This window comes from Nelusetta ayraudi, unplaced genomic scaffold (genome assembly GCF_046127955.1).
Source record: "Nelusetta ayraudi isolate G7.1 ecotype Tasmania unplaced genomic scaffold, CSIRO-AGI_Nayr_v1 ptg000004l, whole genome shotgun sequence".
Taxonomy (NCBI): Eukaryota; Metazoa; Chordata; class Actinopteri; order Tetraodontiformes; family Monacanthidae; genus Nelusetta; species Nelusetta ayraudi.
Window position 1 is genome coordinate 11,335,001 of NW_027466054.1, and position 22,553 is coordinate 11,357,553.

At 46.1% G+C, this 22,553-nt stretch overlaps 1 protein-coding gene across 3 annotated transcripts in view; it reads left to right on the forward strand.

Moving 5' to 3' along the window:
- Positions 1 to 22,553, forward strand: part of LOC142893835 (protein sidekick-1-like) — a 222,569-nt gene that overhangs the window by 174,200 nt on the left and 25,816 nt on the right. For all 3 annotated transcript variants that reach the window (XM_076034767.1, XM_076034776.1, XM_076034785.1), the window contains 9 exons: positions 1 to 125; positions 4,137 to 4,258; positions 4,349 to 4,458; positions 7,438 to 7,588; positions 9,598 to 9,838; positions 10,000 to 10,115; positions 13,720 to 13,906; positions 15,140 to 15,238; positions 18,745 to 18,939. The exon at positions 1 to 125 is cut by the window's left edge and continues 67 nt beyond it. In XM_076034767.1, coding sequence (XP_075890882.1) covers positions 1 to 125; positions 4,137 to 4,258; positions 4,349 to 4,458; positions 7,438 to 7,588; positions 9,598 to 9,838; positions 10,000 to 10,115; positions 13,720 to 13,906; positions 15,140 to 15,238; positions 18,745 to 18,939 — 1,346 coding nt within the window. The remainder of the gene's footprint in view (positions 126 to 4,136; positions 4,259 to 4,348; positions 4,459 to 7,437; positions 7,589 to 9,597; positions 9,839 to 9,999; positions 10,116 to 13,719; positions 13,907 to 15,139; positions 15,239 to 18,744; positions 18,940 to 22,553) is intronic.

Sequence of the window (22,553 nt, forward strand, 5' to 3'; positions counted from 1 at the left end):
CACCCTGCAGCACCAGCTGACCAGCCTCACCTCCACCACCACCTACACCCTGCAGGTGGCAGCACTCACCGCCGCGGGCCAGGGCGTGGTCACGTCCTCCACCATCTCCACCGGAGTCCCGCCAGGTACGTCACACACACACACACACACACACACACACATACACACACACACACACACACACACACACACACACACACACACACTTGTACGATTCGGCAGAGTTGGTGCTGAAAAGAAGACTTTTCGTGTTTTTGTGTTAAACCGAGTAAATATGAGTGATGAGCTCACAGTCTTTCCTCGGGCTGATAAGTGGCTGCGTCTGCGCGTCCATGAATCATCACCCACACACCCGGCGAGCTCTTCGCACACACGGCCGCGCAAAAACGCGCGCGCGCAACACTCAGCACTTGCAGCAGCGACTAAAAGAGAGCTTGAAGCTCCCGCGGGTTTTATTGTGTGTGTGTGTGTGTGTGTGTGTTTGTATGATTGGACGGCGGCCAAGTCGCAATCATTATTAGCGCTGATTAACTGCAAATGGCAGAGTGGTGCGAGTGCGGCGTCGAGCGAGGGCAAGAGACAATCAAAGGAGCCGGGCCCGAGGAAGGGCGAGCCGACAGAAGGAACATAATGAGGAGAGAACGGAGGACACAAGGAAAAAAATGCAATCTCCCCCAGAACTGGAGAACAAAGTGGCGCAGAAATTGACGGGTGAGGCGGAGAGAGGACGAGGTGGAGATCGAAAGATGAAGCCGGCTCACGCGGCACATTTTTATTTTATTTATTTATTTTTTTTTTTGGGGCGGGTCTCTCTGTTGTAACATTTTCCGATGACTAATTTATGAATAAAAGCAGCCAAAGTGAAAGCAAGATGGATACAGACGGTTCTTAGATACAGCACTTATTCATTAATTCATGAAAGCAAAAGACTGAGGGAGAGATGGAGGAGCGCAGATTAGGGAGGAAGAACTAAAGAATGAGCGGAGGCCCAAGAAAGAAAGGGATCCGCTGAGCATATATTCTTGTCTTGTTTATTTATTCATGTATTCACGGGGTGGAGAGAATTTTGTCATTCATCTGAGCGCGGCGGCGGCCAACACGCTCGCGTTCCCCCACGTCAGAACCCCTGCAAAGTTCGCTGCGCGCACCTTCGACGGCGGCGGAGGTGGTGGCGGCCGATAAAGTGAGATGTGATAAATGCGCCTTTTGTTTCTGGGCTGGGTCGAAACATTTTGCAATTTGGGAAAAGAAAAATTTCCTTTAATAGTCGGCAAAAAAAAAAAAAAAAAAGCCTCCTTATGTCTGATGTGTGCGTCCCGGGCCGGTGATTTAGTACATCTGCTTAACATAACTGTATTTCTGCCTGATTCAGCAGATGCTCATGATGCTGCTGCAGATTTGGATGGATTACAGCAGCGGGCGGCACTTAGACACCACGTACGAGGAAGTGGGTTGAAGCTCGGCCCTCGTTGTTCGGGGAGGTGGGGTCGGGGGGGTCGCAACGCCGCTGATTATGTGCGACCAATTAACTGGAAGCGAGCCGCCCCGTTTTTTTTTTTTTCTTTTTAAGGCTAAACCCATAAAAAGCGGCGGCTTGATTTCTCAGCCCCCGGAGTGGTGAGAGCGTTTATCAGACAGGCGCCGCCCGGCTGACTGATGTAAATTCAATCCAACAGCTGTCAGTGAGGAAGCCTGTTTCGGCGGCGGCCGTAAATTGCGTGTGGCATTTGAAAGGTGGCTGTTGTAAACCTTTCATTGGAATATTTAGTTCTGCTTGAAGTGTGCATACAAAACGTATTATTATTGTGGTGTGATTTATTCCCGGGCCTCAGGAGAACTTTCCAGGTTCCACACGGTGAACTTTTAGCCAGAGAGCTAGCTTAGCTAGTTGGTTTCTGCTAAGAGCTAATGGTTTTAGCCTCCACTTGCTTTCTTTATTGACATTTGAATCATGTTGGCTCAAAGTAAACCTCCTTTGTGTAGAAAGCAGTAAAAGGGCCATTGGAATAAAAGAATCCGCATTGATTTTGTATGTTGTAGGTGCAATTGTGTCATGAATTTTCATAAAGTGATGACCAATTCTGATTAATGTGGATGCAAAGCTTTGAGAGGATGTTTTTTTTTTTTTTTTTTTTTTTTTCTAAGGTCTCAAATGTCTGCAGCTGTTTGCCAGGTTAGTGTGCAGGCTGTATATTCAAAAATCAGAACAACTTGTTCACTGTACATGCAAACATAATGAATTTTATCGATTTGTGTAAATCAGGCTTGTTCACCAGGTTTCTATCAAAAATATATTCAAGCTTCTTGGTTTTTTGCCCAGCTTCACTGTTACACTGAGGTGAACTCAGATTTCTAAACATGTTCTTCTTCTTTTCTTTCCCTTTTTTTTTTTTCGTCCACTGCGCCACTTTCATTGATGAAAATTACACGGCTGAGCTGGAGAAAAGATGTTCAGATTTAAAGAATTTTTCGCTGCGATACTTCAGTGGCCACTGAGTGAAATTGAAAGGGAACGTTCTTGTCGTGCTCAGGTTCCAGATGATAGATTTGCCGCCTTTTTGCAAGTCATTATTGCCGTGGAGACGGCACCATGTTAATATCAGACTGGGTCAAACATTATTTATGAGGCCTGCAGCCCATTTAGAAATTTATAGGGCTGAAATGGACTTTCATGAAGTGCACATTTAATTCTTCTCCTCTCCTCCTCTCTTTTACATGTATCTCTGGCTGCATTGTGTGTCTGACCTTGGGAAAAAAGAACGTAGACACTCTGACACACTGAGATATACGGCTGTGGCTGAATTTATTCCGCTTAGTCAATTCTACTAATTTTTTCCCTTAACCAAACTACACAAATGAAAAGGTGGCTGCATCATGGAACCTGGTTTGTTCTTAAGCCGTTCTCGCTTTTATATTTCCCTCCGACTGCTCTCTCTTTCTCGTCTTTTGCTGTTTAAGCCACTTAACACTTTGTCTCGGTTTTATTATAAAACTTTTTATTTTCCTCACTCACGGTTTCCTCGCAAAACATTGTTTGTCTTCATTTCTTTTGATCCACTCCTCTGAAACACTCCCTTTTCAAATAAAAAGCCCTTTTGTACCTGGTGGCTGTAAGACCAGCAGGCAGAGGTTGTTTTCAGTTTAAAGAACTCGTCGCTCTTCAATGAAACATGAAAGTAATACTCCAACGGCTCCACAAATTGATTGTTTTGAGCGCCGCAACACAGCACGTCAATAAATTGTCTTCTAAGCTTCAGAACGGGTTTTTCGTGCTTGGAGTCGGGCGCCCGATCCAAACACCAGTGTCAAGTTTGATCTTGATTCAGACTTTGCTTCTCACGTTTATTTGAAAAGATTCTGGCAGAGGTTGGTGTGTTTTCAGCACCGTCTGTAAGAGTTGTGGAGAAAACCTCGGCCCGACAAGCAACTGGGCTGATGTCATGGCATTGATGCAGGAAAGCTGCTCGATCTTTTTCCCCAATGCTACATTGGTGCAGTGACACACTGATCGATATCAAGCATAAAAACTATGATACAGTTGTTGAGGCAGGTTGTTCCCTCCTCTGTTTGTGCATTGGTGCTGAACATATTGCAATGTCACACTGTGAATTATTTATTATATATATATGTATATATATGTATATATATATATATATATATATATATATATGTATATATATATATATATATATATATATATATATGTATATATATATATATATGTATATATGTATATATATATGTATATACATATATATATATACATATATATATATACATGTATACAAATAAAAAACAAATAAAGCCTAACCCTCACTTGTACATTTTTTTTCTATATTTTTTCTTTCTGTGTGAAAGCCGAGAGACTCTTCAAAAATGTTGTCATGCTTGCATGACAAAAAAATGTTGAATCTTGAATATTAAATCTTGGGGGGGGGGGACTCATTGGATGCCTCCATTTACTGCAGCAGACTGTGTTTATCTGGGAAGGTGTTTGGCCACAGTGCAAAGATAACAAAATGCTGGTTGTGCCAGATATTGTATTAACCCCCCCCCACACACACACACACACACACACACACACACACACACACACACACACACACACACTTAATCTCTGTGTTTACTATCCACAGAACTTCCTGGTGCTCCATCCAACCTGGTCATCTCCAACATCAGCCCTCGGACGGCCACCCTCCGCTTCCGCCCCGGTCCCGACGGGAAGACCAGCATATCGCAGTGGATAGTGGAGGGACAGGTGCGTGTCAGTGTGCAGCGTTACCATTCAGGCTGATGGAGACCAATAAAAGAAAACTGCTGAGACTCTGCACCCCTCCGTCTTTAACAGGTGGTGAAGGATGGGAAGGAGGGCGCGTGGAGAGTCGTCTTCCACAAGTACAACCAGCCCAACGCCGACACACTCCAGATCCCCGACCTCACTCCGTTCACCCAGTACAGGTGAGCACACACACACACACACACACACACAGTCCCACACATCCCACCCCACTGCCTGTGTCTGCAGTATTCCAAGTCTCGGGTGAAGTCAGATAAATCACGCAGACACACACGGAGGGAGACGGTTCCAGCCGAAACTTTTCCGTTCGTCAGCACCTTCACAGCTGCCGAATGCAGATACTCATTACACTCCTGCACCCAGCTGCGGGGATGGAGGAGGGTTGTGGGGGAGGCGGGTGGGGTGGGGTGAGGACGGGGCGGTGGAAGAAAGGTGATGAGGAAGCGAGAAGGGCAGCGCGGAGCATTAAAGAGGAAGAGGAGGAGAGGAGATGAGAGACAAGGGGGGCTCGGGATTCTTCCAGGTGCAAAATGTCAACGCTGGTTTATTTATGATGCTCAGCCGCCGCTGACTTTTGTAAGTCGCACGCATTTTGATGTGGCGCGCATCACGTGCTGAAGTGGGGGGAGGGAATTTTGTTTGCGGCGCTGCAGGAACCTGGTCAGCCAGCGGTGCAGCGTTCACTCCTGTTAGTCAGAGGAGATCTTGTCCATAAGTTGTGACCTCCACTCATTTTACAGACGTTGACTGAAATAATGTTTTGCATTACTTGCTCCATAGTGTAAACTAAAGCCAACACTTCTGTGAATCTGCTCTTTGTGATGTCACAGAGGGCAACAGGGTTTCTCACCAGGTTAATGACAACACCCTGAGTCATACTAAAAAGGTATGAAAACAACAACGAGGCAGTTTCAACGGGAAGCAGAAGTATTTTTTGCAGGTGGCTGTAAACACAAGGCTAAATATGCTGCGCTGTTTAAATATTGGGCTTCCTTAAAAAATTGTGGTGCAAGATGGCAACTAACCAGGAGCAAGTCCCTTTTCACTCTGTAGATAAGAACTGTTGTAAGGGGAGGAAAACCAAATTAAGTTTATTGTACTAAGAGTACACACTTTCATTAATGTATTTATGGGTAGGATGTTAAGGTTTTACCAATATGAAAATCATAAATCAAGCCAGATTTTTTACACTGGACTTTTAAATGGATATACAGTAAATAAGACCTTTAAAACATCCTTACATATAAATTCCTGCATGCAGAGGTGTGATTCCCGCCACTGTGAGAGATGATCAGCAAACGACGTCATAATCGCTGCATCACTGTGTCCCTTGGTCTTTTACCCGAGTCGTCGTCGTTGCCACCCAGTCGGCGCTCTGTGCTCTGCCACGCATCACTTCCTGCCTCTGTTCTGAACACAGTCCAGAAGTGAGTTGTTGTTGCTGTTGCTCCGCTAACGGAAGATTGATTAGCCCGCCTCTCTCAGACCGACCACCTGTCCCCCTGGTGGCCAGACCGCCGCTTTAGAGGCCGCACGCATCTAGTTTCCAAAGCGAACGGGAGACGACGACTCTGGCTTAATTTGTTCTCACCCCCACACCCCCGCACCCCCACACCCCCGCAAACACATCCATGAATATTTAAGGACTCCTGGCTTGTACCCCGATTATGCGCCGATTAACTATCAGCGGCGGAGGAGACGGCCGGCCCTAAAATGCAGATGCAGACTTCAGACAGCGCGCTTTAGATCATTTATATGGAGTCCAAGGCCCTCCGGAAACAGAGCAGTGTGTGTGTGTGTGTGTGTGTGTGTGTGTGTGTGTGTGTGTGTGTGTGTGTGTGTGTGTGTGTGTGTGTGATCCCCGCTCAGAGGCGTGGGGAGCGCGCACTTTATAAACGTGATCTATCGTGCAGCAGCAGGCCCCCCCCCTCCTTCTGCCCCCCCCCCCTTCCCCGCCCTCTATCCATCCTGCTATCTATCTGCAGTATTTATCCGTCCGCCTGTCACTCCCTGCCTTGCCTGCCTGCAGCTCCCTGTGCTGCCGCCGCCGTCTTTATCTGCGGCGGGGTTGTGCTGGGAGTGTGTGAAGGCGTCTCACACCCTGGGATTATGTTGTCACAGGCGACACCAGCGGGACATCAGATGAAGTGATGCACTTGTCTGTGTTACTTATCCCTTGCTTTAAGTCCCTCTTTACGCCGCGCTCTCCGCCTTCCCTGTACGGGGGCGGCGGGGACCAGAACGCCGCTGCCGTTGCCGTCTGTGACACACGGCGAGCTCGCACACATTATCCCCCCACCCCCCCACCCCGCCTCCTCCACTTCCCCTCCCCCTCTCTCTCCTCAAACATGTTGAATTTGGAAAATGAGAAAAGTAGCAAACGCTCCCTCGCGGCCCCCCTCAGTGTGTCGAAGTCTGTTACCCCCCCCCCCCGCCAACCCCCATTTTTTTTCCTTCTTATGGCAACTTAGCAGCACATCTCAAGTCTTCTGCTAAAACTCTCTGGTGGGGAGCTACGATGTGTCATTTTTTTCCCCATGATTTTGCCATGAATAAATAAATGTGCCTGTGGAGTTGAGTTGAGATTTCCATGCCGAGTTTTTTTTATTCTCTACAGGTGGAAAAAAAAAGACAACATATCTACCAGAGAACTAGAAAAAAAAAGACCCAGGAGTCAGCGTTGACCCAACTTTGACCTAAACATCCAACTTCAAGCCTTTTTAAGCAGCGCTTTCTTACTAAAAAGTTTTTCTCAATGTAGTTGCTCGAAGTGGCGCTATTTGAACTGTGCTGTTGTGCAGTTCAGTATAAAAGTGGATCACATTTTAGAGGGAGATTATTTTGTAGAGTATCTTGACTTTGGGGTCACTGGTCAGTTTCGTCACATTTTCAGCACATCACAGTTTCAAATGTATCCTTTCCTTTGTTCGTTATTTTCTTTTACTTGAAGTAAAGGAGATGAATCAGTACTTGTACTTGTATTTTGTTACACAAGTGTCCATACTTTTACTGAGGGTGAATACTTTTGCCACCTCAAGGATTTCAGCCACAGCTGCTCTACACGTACAGCGTCTGTATTGATTTTTCACATGATGCGAGTTGTGAAGTGCCTCTCACACTGTTGTCTCTGTTCTCACCAGGTTCAGGATGAGGCAGGTCAACATTGTTGGCTCCAGTCCCCTGAGCGCCCCCTCCAGGCTGATCCAGACCCTGCAGGCGGCGCCTGACACGCACCCATCCAACCTCACCTTACTCGGCGCCACACAGACCAGCCTGCAGTTAAAGTGGAAGGTAGTGAATTCACAAAAAGACAAATGACAAACTCACGCACGCTGAAGTGACGAGCAGGTGGACTGTAAATGGTGATTTAGCTTGGCTTCTCATTTAGGGACATAATGGAGAATGTCACATTAGCTTTATTACCCTTTAATATGTGGCTTAGAATAATAACCTTCGCATGACACAGTAGACAGTAGCTATTCTCACAGTTTACAGTTCACAGTACCATCGTTGAGGATTTCATCAGGTTGCAACATTCATTCAGTCTCGTACAGAGACAAGTTACTAAATAAAATATTTTGGGGGATTAAATGTCGCTAAATCACATTAAAAGCTGCAAGCTAGATTTTTCACAATTCACTGGTTAGTTATTTCAAATGCCCATCTGTACAGAATCACAAAAATCTATCTTTCCATTTTTGTCAATTATGTGTTATTTATTTCATTTACATTTATTCAAAAAATGTGAATGCACATTTATTTATTGTTGAAGAGTGCAACAGGATGTTTTGAAAGAGTGTGCGTGCATGCGTGTTTATGTGCGTGTGTGTAAATATATATTTGTGTGTGTGTCTGCGCGTGCGTATGTATATACATATATTGTACATTAGAATAGAATAGATGCCCTTTATTGATCTTACAAAAATACACACACGCGGGGGAGCTTCTATCAGAGCGGTGCCATACGTTTTTCTTGAAGTTGCTCATAGATTTGTAACACACTGAGTTTGTGTGGTAGCCCTGTTGACTGCGGGTCCCGGGTGCTGACAGCAGCAATGTCTGGGTTTTAAATAGGATTTGCACATACAACGTTTGGATGTAGACTGCAATTTAAACGGTGAATGTAACAATAGCGCCTTCCCTCGCTGCAGCCTTCAGCGCTTTCCCTGCCCCCTCCTCACCACCCTGTTGTATCATGCATTTAGAGGCGAGTATTTTCCATGGAAGGCTTGGAATGAGTAAAAGAGGCTGCCAAATCAGACACAGACACTGAGGCGCTACGGGCTACCTGTGCAGCATGCTAATGGGATTTTACCTGCAGCCCGAGCTAGGCTACGTTTTCAGCTGTAATGGAAGAATCACAATGGTTTTAGCGAAGGTTATTATTCTAAGCCACATATTAAAGGGTAATAAAGCTAATGTGACTTTCTCCATTATGTCCCTAAATGAGAAGCCAAGCTAAATCACCAGGGTATTGAAAAAAAGAGAAAGGACGAGGACGAGGGGGGCGCGTTTGGGTGTCTCACTCGCTTATCTGCTGAGCAGCGGCTGTACGATGCCGGTAGAAATCTTTCACAGAATAATGTCATGCGCGCCAGCCGCACAAAGTAACATGATTTTAAGGCACATAATAATAGGCAGATCCGGCTGCAACGCGTTGTGACACGGGCCAGCGCCGAGCGTGAAGTGATGCGGAGATGGGGAAAAGGGGGAGAGGTTGACAGGAAATGAGTATGGAAGTAAGTAAAATAGAATGTCAGAGTTTGAATTAAACAGGCAGGGAAAAAAGGTTATGAAGGACAGAGAGAGATGTATCAGGGGAGATGACAAAGGAGAGAAAATGGTAAAATAGGATGTACTTTGGAGTTTGAAGCTGTCTTGAAAATAAATGTTTCAAGGACATTAAAGACTTTGTTCTCGGTGCTCCGTGTTTGGATATTTCAAAGAAGATCTGGCTTTATTAAGGAACCAGAGTGCTGTTATATTGTCTTGATTTATTGTTGTGCTTTTTGCATGTTTCCTTATTAAAGTTCAATAAGGAAAATAATAAATGTCTAGGAAATCCAGCAAATGCATCGTAGACCTTATAAACTGACATCAATTGGCTCTAATCTTACACTAAGTAAGTACATGCTTTCTATAAGCCTTTGGGGGTAAGAGATTTTAATCCTTTCCAAAGGGTTGAGTGGGCGTGATTGTGAGAGCCAAATGTTTTTTTTTTGTTTGTTTTCTTTTAAAGTTAATCAGAAGAATCCTTGATGTTTTCTCTGTTTCTTTCCTCTCTCTTCGTGGCCCTCCAGCCCCTGCCAGAGTCGGAGTACAACAGCAGTCCGGAGACGGTGGGATACCGGCTGCATGTGTGGAGGACAGATGGTCAGGGTGAGGACCGGACGCTGGACGTCGGGGGAGCAGGGAACGGCAGCGAGGCGGCGGTGGAGGGCCTGGCTCCGTGGACCCAGTACAAAGTTCAGATACAGGCCTTCAACTCCATCGGAGCCGGACCGTGGAGCAACACTGTGGTCGCACACACGGCAGAATCTGGTAGAGTCCTGCTCCCCTCAGGCTTTACACATATCACTGGTGTTCAAGGACTGGAATGAATCATCTCTTCCATCCTTACACCGGGGGGCAGAGATGATTGATACACAATTAAAGGCTGATAAAGCAGCGCTTATCAGTGTGTCGTCGCTTTTCCTCGCTAGTTCCGTCCGGATCTCCAGCGAATGTGACGGCCGAGGCTGTGAGTTCCACTCAGATCCTGCTCAAGTGGTCCACTGTGCCGCTGCTGCAGAGGAACGGAGTCGTACTGGGCTACAAGGTGAGTCAAACAGTCAGTGAGTCAAACAGTCAGACCTTTCATGCTCTCCCACAAATAAGCTGTCGTTACACTAGACTGAAACTTAGGTTCCTGTTGTTTTGGAACTGTGGGAATTAATAATGATGTTGTACATTTAATTGAATGAACATATGTGCCCTGATAGCACAAAGGTTAAGTTGGAGGTCAAACATAGGATACTTTAAGATGACTAGGAGCATCGCAGTGTGGACAAGTGTGGCTGTGTCAGAAAGCATTGTTTGGTCTGTGCAGTGAACTGCTGTGGGTCTGTCTATAGATATCTATTGATAGAATATACACACTACAATAAAAGAGCAGTGAGAACAGGGAATCATGCTGGGTATCCTGGACAAACTCATCCTGTTCATTACACTATAAACTTTGAATTTATGAATTTTGGTCTAATTGAGAACAGCGTTGATATTTCAGAACACAGAGGGAAGATGGTGTCCAAGCTGGACTCCACATTCTAAACAAAACTGTGTTTGTGCACAGCTTAAAAAGCTTCGGGCCTGTCTGAATGTGGAGTGAAAATTTGCAGGAGCCAAAAAGCAAAATCTGCTGGTGTCCTTTACAAAATGACAGAAGACCAAGAAGAAGAAGAAGAAGAAGAAGAAGAAGTAGAAGAAGAAGAAGTAGAAGAAGAAGAAGAAGAAGAAGAAGAAGAAGAAAAAGAAAAAGAAAAAGAGCGGGAGCAGCCGTTGAGCTCAGTTGCTGCTGCGCAGGAGAGCAGCCTGGATAATCTTGTAGCGGCAGGTTTATCAGCGCTGGATGGTATTTCCACATTAAAGGAAGAACAAAGAGCAGCATAGAAGGCTCCTCTTTTTCTTTCTTTTCTTTGTACACAACATCTTTTCACTTGACTCCGAAAGCTATGACAAAAAATTATTGCAAATGCTGCAACGCAAGAAGCTGCATTATATGTCTTTGATTGAAAAGACAACAACAAAAATAAGTTTTTGTTTTCATAATGAAACGATTTTCCATGAGCATTTAAGAATTCATTATTATTATTATTATCATTAATGAAGTCCAGCCTCCTCTCTGCGTGAGGGTGGGATGGAAATCCTGCGAGTCACCGACTCGCAGTCAAGTGCAGGTTTCCAAGACTCCCAGAAACTGGATCAACTGTTGATGGGAAAGTTCCCGCCTCAGTCATCTTTCTCCTGACTGCACCACTCGCCAGCATTCACATCCATCCACTTTCACTCGGTGTGATTCCACCTGCGTGTTGTGGCCTCCTACGCATCCCCCGCCAGGGGTTTATTATACTGCGCTGCACTCCCTGCCTGGATTTCAAAAACAGGGAGAGAGAAGCAGCAGCAGAGGCAGAGGCAGCTGTCCGCAGCTCGGCAGCACGCGGCATAGAGGAGGAAAACAGGCACAAAACGTTTTGCAAGTGTTATGGAGGAAAAAACGGGGGGGCAAATAGTTTTGTTTTTTTATGCAAATCCAATTGGGACCATTAATTATTGAAAAAAATGCTCATCAGTGAGTTTTTATGTGAATATTTAGGTGTCCTTAGGGGCTGCTTGTTTGAGATGCATATTTATGCTGGAAACCTTTGTGCTGCAGGCTGCAGTCTTGACAATGTTCAACACTGAAAAATAATAATGATAAGCTCATGATGCTTCAGTTGGGAAATTTCTTACTTGCAAATTGTTTTTGTTATTTTTTTCCTTTTGGTGTTTTCCTTGTTTTTGACTGCGATTGAAGTGGCTCTGAGCTCGCACACACAATTCAAGCAACTCTGAGGAATAGTGTCAATTTAACTGGTTTATTAGCCTCATTATGGCCAAAAACACTCACATTTTCTGTAGCAGCACTCTTGCAGGTTCCCTTCCCCATCTAGCTTTATGATATTTATATTTATGATAATCAGTAGCCAGCCAGCCAGCCTTTACACTCTGTCACTTTTGCGACAGAGTGATAGAGCATCACTCCTGTGCATGCACTGACCTTGATAGCAGCTTATTGGTGCAGTAATTTTAAGCCATTTAAGTGTCTTGGTACGTGTTACTAAGAAGAAGAACAAGAAGAAGAACAAGAAGAAGAAGCTTCCTGCTCAAACGAAAAGAAATTCAAACTTATTTGTGATGGCAATTTATAAATCCCAAGGTTACTCAAATTGTGGATAATTAAAATATTAAGGACAAAAGTAAACAAATTAGAATTTTCCGCTACTTTTTAATAACATGTGGGCGCCTGTGGTACAAACAAAAGCTCAAAGTCATTAAAAAAAAAATATCAGGTAGAAAATATCGTTCTTGTCATGGAGCTAAAACACAACAGACATTTGAGTGTCACACATTTGAGTGTCACACTGAGCAGTTTGCGCACTGTGTCAGTTGACAGAAAGTGGCAGCGACAGCAGCTGCTCCTCAGCCATTTGTGTCCTCAAGTAGATTGTGAGCAGCCCGTCGGCGTCCTGCCACTTAGCCCTCCTTTTCTGTTTTAATGCTCTTAATAGCTGAAATTTCCTTCTGAGGAGGTTTTCGTCTGGTGAGGCGCTCATAAATATGGAGAAGCAGAGAGAGAGGGAGAGAGGGAAGTGAAAAGGAAGCAGGGCTTTGACACACATTTCTTACATAATATGACGCACGCTAAATATGTGGCCACTGGAGTGAATAAATTTTTTTAATACAGCCCTTGTGCCTCCCATAGGCAGAGTCGAGCCTGGGCTGTTTCAACGTTGTCCGCAAACGGGAAAAAAAGCAAAAAATGTTGCTTCCTTGTTTTTTTTCCCCTCAGACCTGCGTCGCTGTCAGGCAAAACAGTAATGAGGCGAACTAACCGACTGGTAAACATTTATGATGATACTTTATGCTGAGGCAGAGCTTCCACGTCAGGTGTCTTCAAATTAGAGAAATAGAGACGAGCTGTGATAATCAGCGGCACTGGAGCTGTCAACGTCATGACGTGCACGTTTGTGCACGTCATGACCACCTTGGTCATCTTCATGAAAGCAACATTTACTAATAACGAACTGGCTTCTTCGATATTGTCATCACCATGGTTGTCTATTTTACATCAAACCTGCATGTGAATAGAGAATAGAGTAGAAAAGATGTACTTTATTGACTCCAAACTGGGAAACTACGCTGTTGCAGCACTCAAAACAATACAAAATATAAAAATCTAAATAAAAATAAACCATACAGTAATTACAAGAAACATCCAAGTCAATCTACTGTATATACAACAATCAAACAAGAGCAGATGTGCAAAAGACAGTCAATTGTGCAGAGGCAGGGATAAGCAAGGTTTTATAAACCCATTATAAACCATCTACAAACTACAACAGTATTTTTGTCCATGTGCACATGAAAGTTTTACGGCAAAAATGCAATGAGAAGAATCAAAGCTGAAGCTGTGCACCCCTGGGGCTGCATTGTTTATATCCATGTATTGATTATGGAAATGTGTAATATTTGACTCTTAATGTTCATTCTCGTGTCTAAAGTCTAAAATGGTGTTAAGGAAGTTTGTTCACGTAGACAAGCTGCTGCGTGCCAAAGTCCTTAGAATTTCCCCCGCATACTTTTTTAACCTCAGCTCGACTCCGTGTGTGTGTCTGTGTGATCAGATCCTGTACAGCCAGAAGGACTCAGAGGGTCCCCCCAGTGTTCAGGTGGCAGATGGGCCGGGAAGTATGTCGGCGCTCCTCGGGGCTCTCCAAAAATACACGATGTACGTGCTGCAGGTGCTGGCGTACACGCAGATGGGTGACGGGCCCCCGAGCAAAGCCACGCTTCTGCGGAGCAAAGAGGACGGTGAGATCTCACTCGCTCGCTCTCCGCCTGATCCCTGACCTCTTTCTGCAGCGCGCCGCCATCTCCTTCGCTCTCTTTCCTCACCTCCGCTGTGTGTGTGTGTGTGTGTGTGTGTGTGTGCGCGCGCGCACGCGCAGAGTAAATGTGACTACTGCAGACTTGTGTCAGACTGCTGCGGACGTATTTAAGGCCCAGCGTTCATCCTGGACTCCAGTTGTGGAGCCTCCCACTCTTGATCTCCAGACAGCAGTCTGTTTAACCCTGTGTTTACAGCTTCCTGCACAAAAAAGAAAACACTCTACGGTAGTTTCCTCTGGTTTGAACTGACCTCCGGTTCAAGGTTCAAGGAGTCTTTATTATCCCCAAGGAGCAAATGGTTTTACAGCCAGCAGGAACATAAACCAATCAACCACCATCACAAAGTAACTCTGCTCTGAAAGCAGCATCTTAGGGCACTTTGTGACATCACAGGAACCTGGCTCCCAGAACTGCACGTGTCCCTGAACGGACGAGACTCAAAGTGTTTGTGGAACAAATGAAAAAAAACAACCTGATCCTGAACAAGCACACATGTTCACACAAGTTCTCTTTCTTTCAGCCTCTCACTCTCTCTCTCTCTGTCTCTCTCTGTCTCTCTCTCTCTCTTTCTCTCTCGCTCTCTCTCTCTCTCTCTCTCAAACACACACATACACACACAATTTCAGCAGAATCAAAAGAACTCACTTGCTCTCATCCTCTATGAGTGCCACATATAACTCTAAAAAAAATAGGATAACACAAGAACGGGGAAGTCAATTTCCTGTCCAGCATAATAAACCCCCATCCTCACTTTCAGTCACACACTTAATGCACACACACACACACACACACACACACACACACACAAATATGTGTGTGTGGCAGTCACTATGAAATGTAGTTGGTCATGCGGAACATGTACTTTTATCAGCGAGGACGAGGAGCAGAACGGAGTGCCTCTTAAAAATGTATAAGATGTTCTCCGGGTTTGTGTGTGTGTGTGTGTGTGTGTGTGTGTGCACGTGCGTGTGTGTGCATGCGCGCGCATGTCTGTGCGTGTGTGTGTGCGTGCGTGCGTGCGTGTTAAAGCAAACGTCTGCACATGCATTTTAAATTGCGCTCTTTGTCATTGCATTATTACAGTTTTCCCCCCTCTATGTATATATTATTAGTCCCATCCTGCTGCCAACTGATTGCTCCTCTTCCCCCGCTCAGTCCCCGGCCCGCCTGCCAGGATGATGTTCCCGGAAGTTCGATTGTCATCAGTCAGGGTGGTTTGGCAGCCGCCCACCAATCCAAACGGCATCATTTTAGGTATGAAAACCAATACACACACACACACACACACACACACACACACACACTGCAGCACTAAAGTCAGTGTTGTATGCAGAGGTGAAAGGGCAAAGTTTGGCTTATCGAGGTATTGAGCTAGCACTTGCATATGCGTGCACGGCACGGGGGGTGTGTGAGGGGGGGGGGGAGCGCACGTGCACGTGTACGCACCCACTCACACGCACGCACGCGCAGAGTTGTGATCTTTAAAGTAAAGGAAGCCAGCAAAAGTAAAAGCCGTGAAATGGAAAAGAGCTGATTCTGTTTTTAGCTTTCAAACAAGGGTCAGAGCCCCAAACTGCTCTCCGCTTCCACAATCCAGTTTTGGCCGCCTGTGCGTGTGTGCGTGTGCATGCAAGAGAGACAAAAAGAGAGGTAGTGAGTGTGTCAGTGATCAAACCTCTGCCCAAGAAAACACCAAATCACACCGTCTGAAGCGGGACACCCCTTCTAATGCGTGTAGAGCCTCAAGTATGCCCTACATATATACAACACATCTCTCTGGCGAAAAAAAGGGTGAAAAAAAGGCAGCTCGCAGCAGGAATCAGACAGAGCAGACTAATAAGAGGTGGAAGGAGGGCGAGGTGGAAGAAAGAGGAGCTGCTGAGGTGGAAACAGAGAGAACAGAAGGCGAGAGACAGCAGAGATGTATGGAGGCAAGAGGAGGGACAGGTGTGTGTGTGTGTGTGTGTTGCATTGGAGGGAGGGAAGGAGGCGTCATGTTTGTCCTCTCGGTAGGGGAGAGTCGTGCAGGACAGTATGAGTGATGTGCAACTGTGTTGTAATGGCGAGGACGCTGCGCACAGCGCCCTCATCACACAGAGGGATGAGTGGGCAGACAGATACTCTCTCTCGCTCTCTCTCTCTCTCTCTATCTATCTCCGGACTCTCGGAGCTCTCACCGCACGACACGCAGCCCCGCTGCGTCCTTCTACGGCGCCCGCTGCGAAAGTGCGCTCACCTGCCCTTGCGCCTGTGTGCCTACGTGCGTAACGATGGAAACAAAGCGCACGTCTGGATTCTTCAGCGAGCGTTTTCAGCACTGCCCCGCCACTAAAGCGCCGTGACTCACTCAGCAGATGGAGGGAAGTGAAAGGGGATGCTTCACACACAGATGAAACGGAGTGGGCCCAGTGGAAGCCAGCACTGCGCTTCAGTGTCAGGAGAAGTAGTAGAAGTACAAACTGGAGGCTCTGTTCCTGAGGGCCGTCCTTCCCTGTCAACCAATGGTGGCGCCCCCTACCGTGGGTCAATACCGGCTGCTTAAACCATCTTCACAACTGAAGGAACCCATTGGATCAAAGTCTGAACGTCTTTAGAGAAACAAGAGCCGAGCCCATTCGCCGACAACTCAAGCGGATGAACTCAGGTTTAGCTAAGTTCAACATTACATGTAATATGATCCCAGTGTCCAGGAGTTGCAGCAGTCTTGACTGGAGTTGTCAGTGGCAGGCTCATGTTTCCAGCCACAGTATCCGCTGTAGCCTCGGGGCCAAATAGCACCTTTGCACTGCCACACCGTCATGACGAAATACGTTTTTAGTTTTTCTTACTTTCTTACTCCAACCCAGGCGTCCACTGGGTGGACATCTTTTGAGCTACTCTGTAAACAAAACAATAGCAGTTTGATTGAGGATTGATGGAAGATAATCTCCATCACGAGAATATCAGCTAGAGAAGAGATCAGAGGCAGTTAAAGTGGAATTGTGACGCCCAAGTCATTGTTGTTTACTTCAATTAAAGCTCCTATTAATCCTGCCATTCATTGTTAATCTTCGGGGGGGGGACTTCATCCAGTAGTTATACACACTCAATTTAACACTTCAAGTGTTTAATCGTTATAAATGAGGTCTGTAATAATGAGAAGTGTGACACCACATGACAGTCGTGACTGGCAGAAATAGGAGGCATTCAGCAGCGTTGTCACACTCGTTTTGACCAAGAGCCACATCTTCATTATGTCTGCCTTCAAAGGACCGCTTGTAAGTGGGAGACGCCCCTTTAGTCTGTAATATAAGCATCTCCACATTAGATTTATTCACATTAACAACAGTGTGTATGCATTTACAGAACTCCACAACTATGTGAGCAGTTTTGTGTCTTATAATGACCATTATCCTCATCAGGGTTCGAAACCTCTATCCGCTTTTCATTATTTCAGACATCTGGGGATTATCTGCTAGTGTTTCCACTCGTCTCCACCTGTTGAATACAAGAGACGGTGCTGATGTGGAAAACTGTGGAGTGTGGTCTACACTTTGTGGGTCACAACATGCAACACGCAACTGGCATTGCGAGGAGATGGACGTTACGTTCATCACGGTCACAGTCGTGCACCTTTCAATGCGTAGAATGGCAGGTTGGACCTGAATCAGCCCGCAGAGGCCTTGAACTCAACGCGTGGTGTTGAGTGGCCTTATAGAGGATCCTTCAGTCGCATTTCTATTACTGGGATTCTTAGAAATAAGAGAAAGAAAGGAAGAAAACTGAAGCCGGAGAGCTTTGAGCCGCTGCAGGCTAATGAAATTCAGAGCGCACCAACAATCCACTTGCATGTCGCAGTCGATGGGCCCGCCTGGTGCATCTGATAGCAGCCTCCGCGTTGTAATGATAGTCAACACCAGAGATAATACTGTCCTCTGACCCACTTGTTAAGACGCACCGGGATTTGTGTCGCCGTTATCCAATAATCTTCGGCGCGGTGCGTTCACATTAATACACAATCAGACAATCTGATGAGATTATCAGCCACACAATCAGATTAGGTGCCTCTGAGCAGATTACCATCGCGGCGCCCGACGGCCCGCTGTGTTTGGGCTGCGCTACAGTCTTCATATTGAGAGTCTCTGTGATTGGCCGGCAGTGTGTGGAAAAGCCTGGTCTGGGATCAGTGCCCTGGCTCTGTGTGTGTGTGTGTGTGTGTGTGTGTGTGTGTGTGTGTGTGTGTGTGTGTGTGTGTGTGTGTGTGTGTACGCGTTAAAGGGTGTTACAGTTATTACATGGCCTGCTGCACATCTAGACAGAGGAACAGACACAAGGCGTGTGCAGCGGCGGGTCACAGCCGAGGGGACGGGATGAAGGTTGTGTGTTTATATGATGTGGCTCTAGTGAAATGTCACAATGTGAGCTGTCGAGTGTGCAAACGTGTCCCAGAAGCTGCAGGACGAATCGAATCTCTTCATGAAGTGGGTTTTCGACGGCTTGCAGGAACTTGACCAAAAAATAGAAAAGAAAAATCAAGTGTTTGTTCTTTGTTATGTTTTTTTGTTCACCGTGAAAATGAGAACATGTTGCCATGTTGTGTAGTTTTTTTTTTTTATTAATCTCATGCCCCCAAGCTGCTTTTAATCTCACATCCTGCAGATTTGAAATCCTGGGGCCTGGCCACAACAAGCAAATCAAACAAACAAACAAACAGAAAAGACCTTCACACACATTTTTAACATTCTTCTTCTCCGTCTGTCCCTGCATCTGCGCCTCGCAAGGCTACCAGATCTCCTACCGCCTGGACAGCAGGGACCCCCAGCGGTGGACCACGGTGGAGGTGGGCTCCAACGCCCGGCAGTTCACCGTCACCGGGCTGCTGCCCGAGCAGACCTACGTCTTCAAGCTGGTGTCTCGCACCGCCGTGGGCTGGGGCGAAGAGAAGGAGGCGCTGGTGGTGACGACCGAGCGTAGAGGTAAAAGGACACGCCCGTCAGCTGCCACCAATATCTCCCATCGCGTCCGTCTCCATTGAACGCCACACCTCATGAGCCCAGAAATGAACCCTGACGAAATGAAACCACCTCTTTCAAGATTTGCCGCTTGCTCCGACAGCTGCACTGCAGGTGGCTGATCAGACGTCCAGCAGGCACGTGAAGCTAAAACCGTCTCCTCGTCCTGTCCGGCCTGTTGTTGCGCCAGGATTCCTCAGGAAGTCCATGAAAGAAATCTGCAAAATTTAGGACAAACTAATTGGATAGGCCCAGATGACCTGATTATAACTTAAATGGGTTGGAATCTGTATGACTCCTGGCCATCGTAAGTCAATAATTAAACAACTGGGATCTCACAGGACAAGATGGGAGAAGAAGGAAAAATTCTTTAGCTGCAAGATAGGATGGTAGAAGTGAGGCTGCGGGCAAAACTTTGAATTGAGCACATTAACTGCAACTACACAGTGTGAGCGAATGCAACTGCATAATTTCACAGTTTTATATGCATTTATGGTCTCTTTTTTTTTTTTTTACTCCCCATATTTTAAGTCACGTGACCACAATGATAACGGGACACTTTTGCCACCTCAGTCGTGCATAACTAGTTAGAATGAAATTCTGTAGTTCAACTCACTTAAATCCAAAATGATTTAGTAACAGCTGAATTACTCTTTTTTTTTCCAACCAATTGTAATGGAAAAGGTTGGTTGCAATTATTTTACAGCTATTTCATCACCCCCTTTTATGTGCTAAGTGACCAGAAGTTCTTTCTTCATCCTCAGCCTTTTTGTTATTCACTACAGTAACGACCGAGAAGATTTGATTTAAAGTTTTGCCCGTTTAGTACTCTATGCTCTCTTGGAGTCTGGCTTTAGGGTGTAGTGAGTAGTGGTGGATTTGTAGTCCTCCTCGCTCAGACTAGGGGAGAAAAGCCCTTTTCATTTTTCAGGACTCAGCGCTACGCGAAAGTAGCACTTTTCTGGTCGGATGCATGCGCGATGTTTTACAAGATATGCTAAATGCCGTCACGAGACAAAGGAAACCTTTCTGTTTTGTGTGCGTCTGACACTGTGTTGAACTCAGCAGCAGCTGTCAGCGCCCTCGGAGCGCCGCGTCGTGAGTTTTTCGCAGTGTCATAAGTGACTCGTCTTGGCGGCGCGGCCCAGTAATAAGAGTCTGCTGAACCAGATGCATTGAATTATTAGGACTGCACGCAGATAATTACAACAAGCACCTCTGAACGTGCAAAAATTCAAAGGCCCCGCCGACTGAGACGACAGGGATTAGTCTTAATTATCCTTCTTGTCTTGGCATTGCCGCTCATTGCTGATAAGCGTTCAGGTGGCCGCAGCGAATGCTGGCGACGTATTGAGACGGCACAAACAGTCGGTGAGTCAGCATCGTAGCTGTCAGGAAAGCATGAGCAATGAGCAAGAGTCATTGAAGCAGAGTCTGCAGCCGTCTGCAGTCATGGAAGTGACCCCCTTCTAGGTTCTCGTGGCCGCTTCTACACGTGCTTTAATGTCTTTTGAAAATTAGCAAAAACAACAAAATGTGTCTTTAAGGCCCTACGGTATTTAGCTCTTTATTGAAATGACTCTTAAAACACTGAAAAAAATGCATGAAGAAGAGCTATTTTACAGTTTGGAGGTCCAAATTAAAAAGCTTAACAGGCCGCATATGGCCCCTGGGCCACAGTTTGCCCACGCCTGGTGTAGGCCGATACCACGAGACCGATACCCGTTGTATATGTATGTATATAACAATTGTGTTAAATTTGTGTTTGTACTACAGTGAAACCTGTTCTAGTAAATGTGAAATGGCCTTATTAAGTACTCAGCATCGGTGAATACTGAAAAGCAAGTATTCATAATTTACTCCTGTGAAAAAAAAGTGCTATTGGTCGTCCCTACTGTTCTGTCTCTGGAAAGCTGTTGCAGGAGCAGCTCATCCTTCTCCAGCTCACAGTCAGTGGCCAGTGGAGAACGAGGAAAAACTCTCAGAGTGACTCGACTCTTAAGTAGGTGAAGTACAACAGGAAAACAATAAGTTCCGATTTGTACCCTTCACTGGCCGTGGTGCTCGGCTTTTATCGCGCCGGGATCCTCGCGCACCTCCACTAGTTCCTGTTGTTGAGGCACCTTCTCCTTCCTTCTGGTGTTGCATTGAACTTCGTGTCAATGTCACAAGTCTATAGAGTCCACTGCCCACCCATCAGGCTCGGCTGAAGATTTTCTTGAATTGAGAATGACACGCAGCAGGAAAAATACACTTTCCACTCGTTCATAAGGGACTCAGTATTTATACCAAGAATTTACTAATCTGTGACTAGATTATCAGTCAGACTGGAGTGTTTTAAGAGGCTTATGCGATATCGATGTGGCTTGCTCGTGTGTGCTTGGACACACCAGATATTCCAGGTATCAGTTGTAGTCCGGCTTATTAAGTGAACAACCAGATAAACTGCACGATGCCGACTGAGATGAGCAAGTTGCCAGTGTGTGTGTGTGTGTGTGTGTGTGTGTGTGTGTGTGTGTGTGTGTGTGTGTGACTGAACAGCTAATTAAAACGAGGGAGGGAGCCAGACAACCAAAATTAAACATGAATTCAAAAATTGGACTCGAACAAATGAGGCCACATTAGGTGGTGGTGCAGGGGGAGTATATTGTCAGTGCTAAAGGCCAAATCATTGAGACTCTTCCCTGATCGTTGCCTGTCATACTTACTTACTGGTGTTGGCGCTTACTATTGTTACTCTAATATGAAAAATAAACCAGGGGTAGAAGTGTCAGTGACAGAACAGGACGTGTTCAGTCACTAGAGTTCTCCTCACATTCCTGACGATGATCACAATGCTGGCCAGCACGGGGCAGCGGGCCGGATACCGACCTCGATCCGCCATGGCCTCTTCCAACATGGACAACGACATTTTGAAGCTGCTGCTGCGACGTGCGCCGCTTAGCCAGCCAGCGGTTCCTCTGGCATTAGCATTCAGCGAGTGTTCAGAGTGGTGCTTGTGTCCACCTGCAGAGTGATTTTATTTTATTTTTTTCCCCACAACCTGTTTTTCATCTCCATCAACCCCCGGAGGATGCGGCGTACACGAGTCGGCGCAAAATGCACCGCTGTGTTCAGCATGGGTAAAATAGCTCAGCCTCGCTGCTGTTAGGAGGCGATGTCCGACAGCTTTCCTCAGCCCTCCTTGCAGAAAGTTGCGAGTGGAGTGAGCTGGAACCATTATCGGATAAATGCTACAACATTTAGCGTCGACGGCGGCGGCAGGTTAGATTAGAGAGCGCCACTTTAACGGCTTATTTCATTTAAACCCTCTCACCCCGCTGCATTTTTTTGGATTCAAAGCAACGTGGAAAAATGAATTTTCAGCTGGGTACGACTTTCAGCAGACTAAAGGCCGGCGTCGGTGGAGCGTCATGCAGGCTTGTGTGGCGCACTTACTGTCTGATAAAGCTTGAAGCGATACTGAGGTCTGACCACTTCCGAGCTGAGCGGATCCATCCTGTCAAACTGAAAAAAAATAGCTTCCAAAGTTGAATTGGCAGTCGAGCCTCGGCGGACCGACGCACGACTAACTTTTT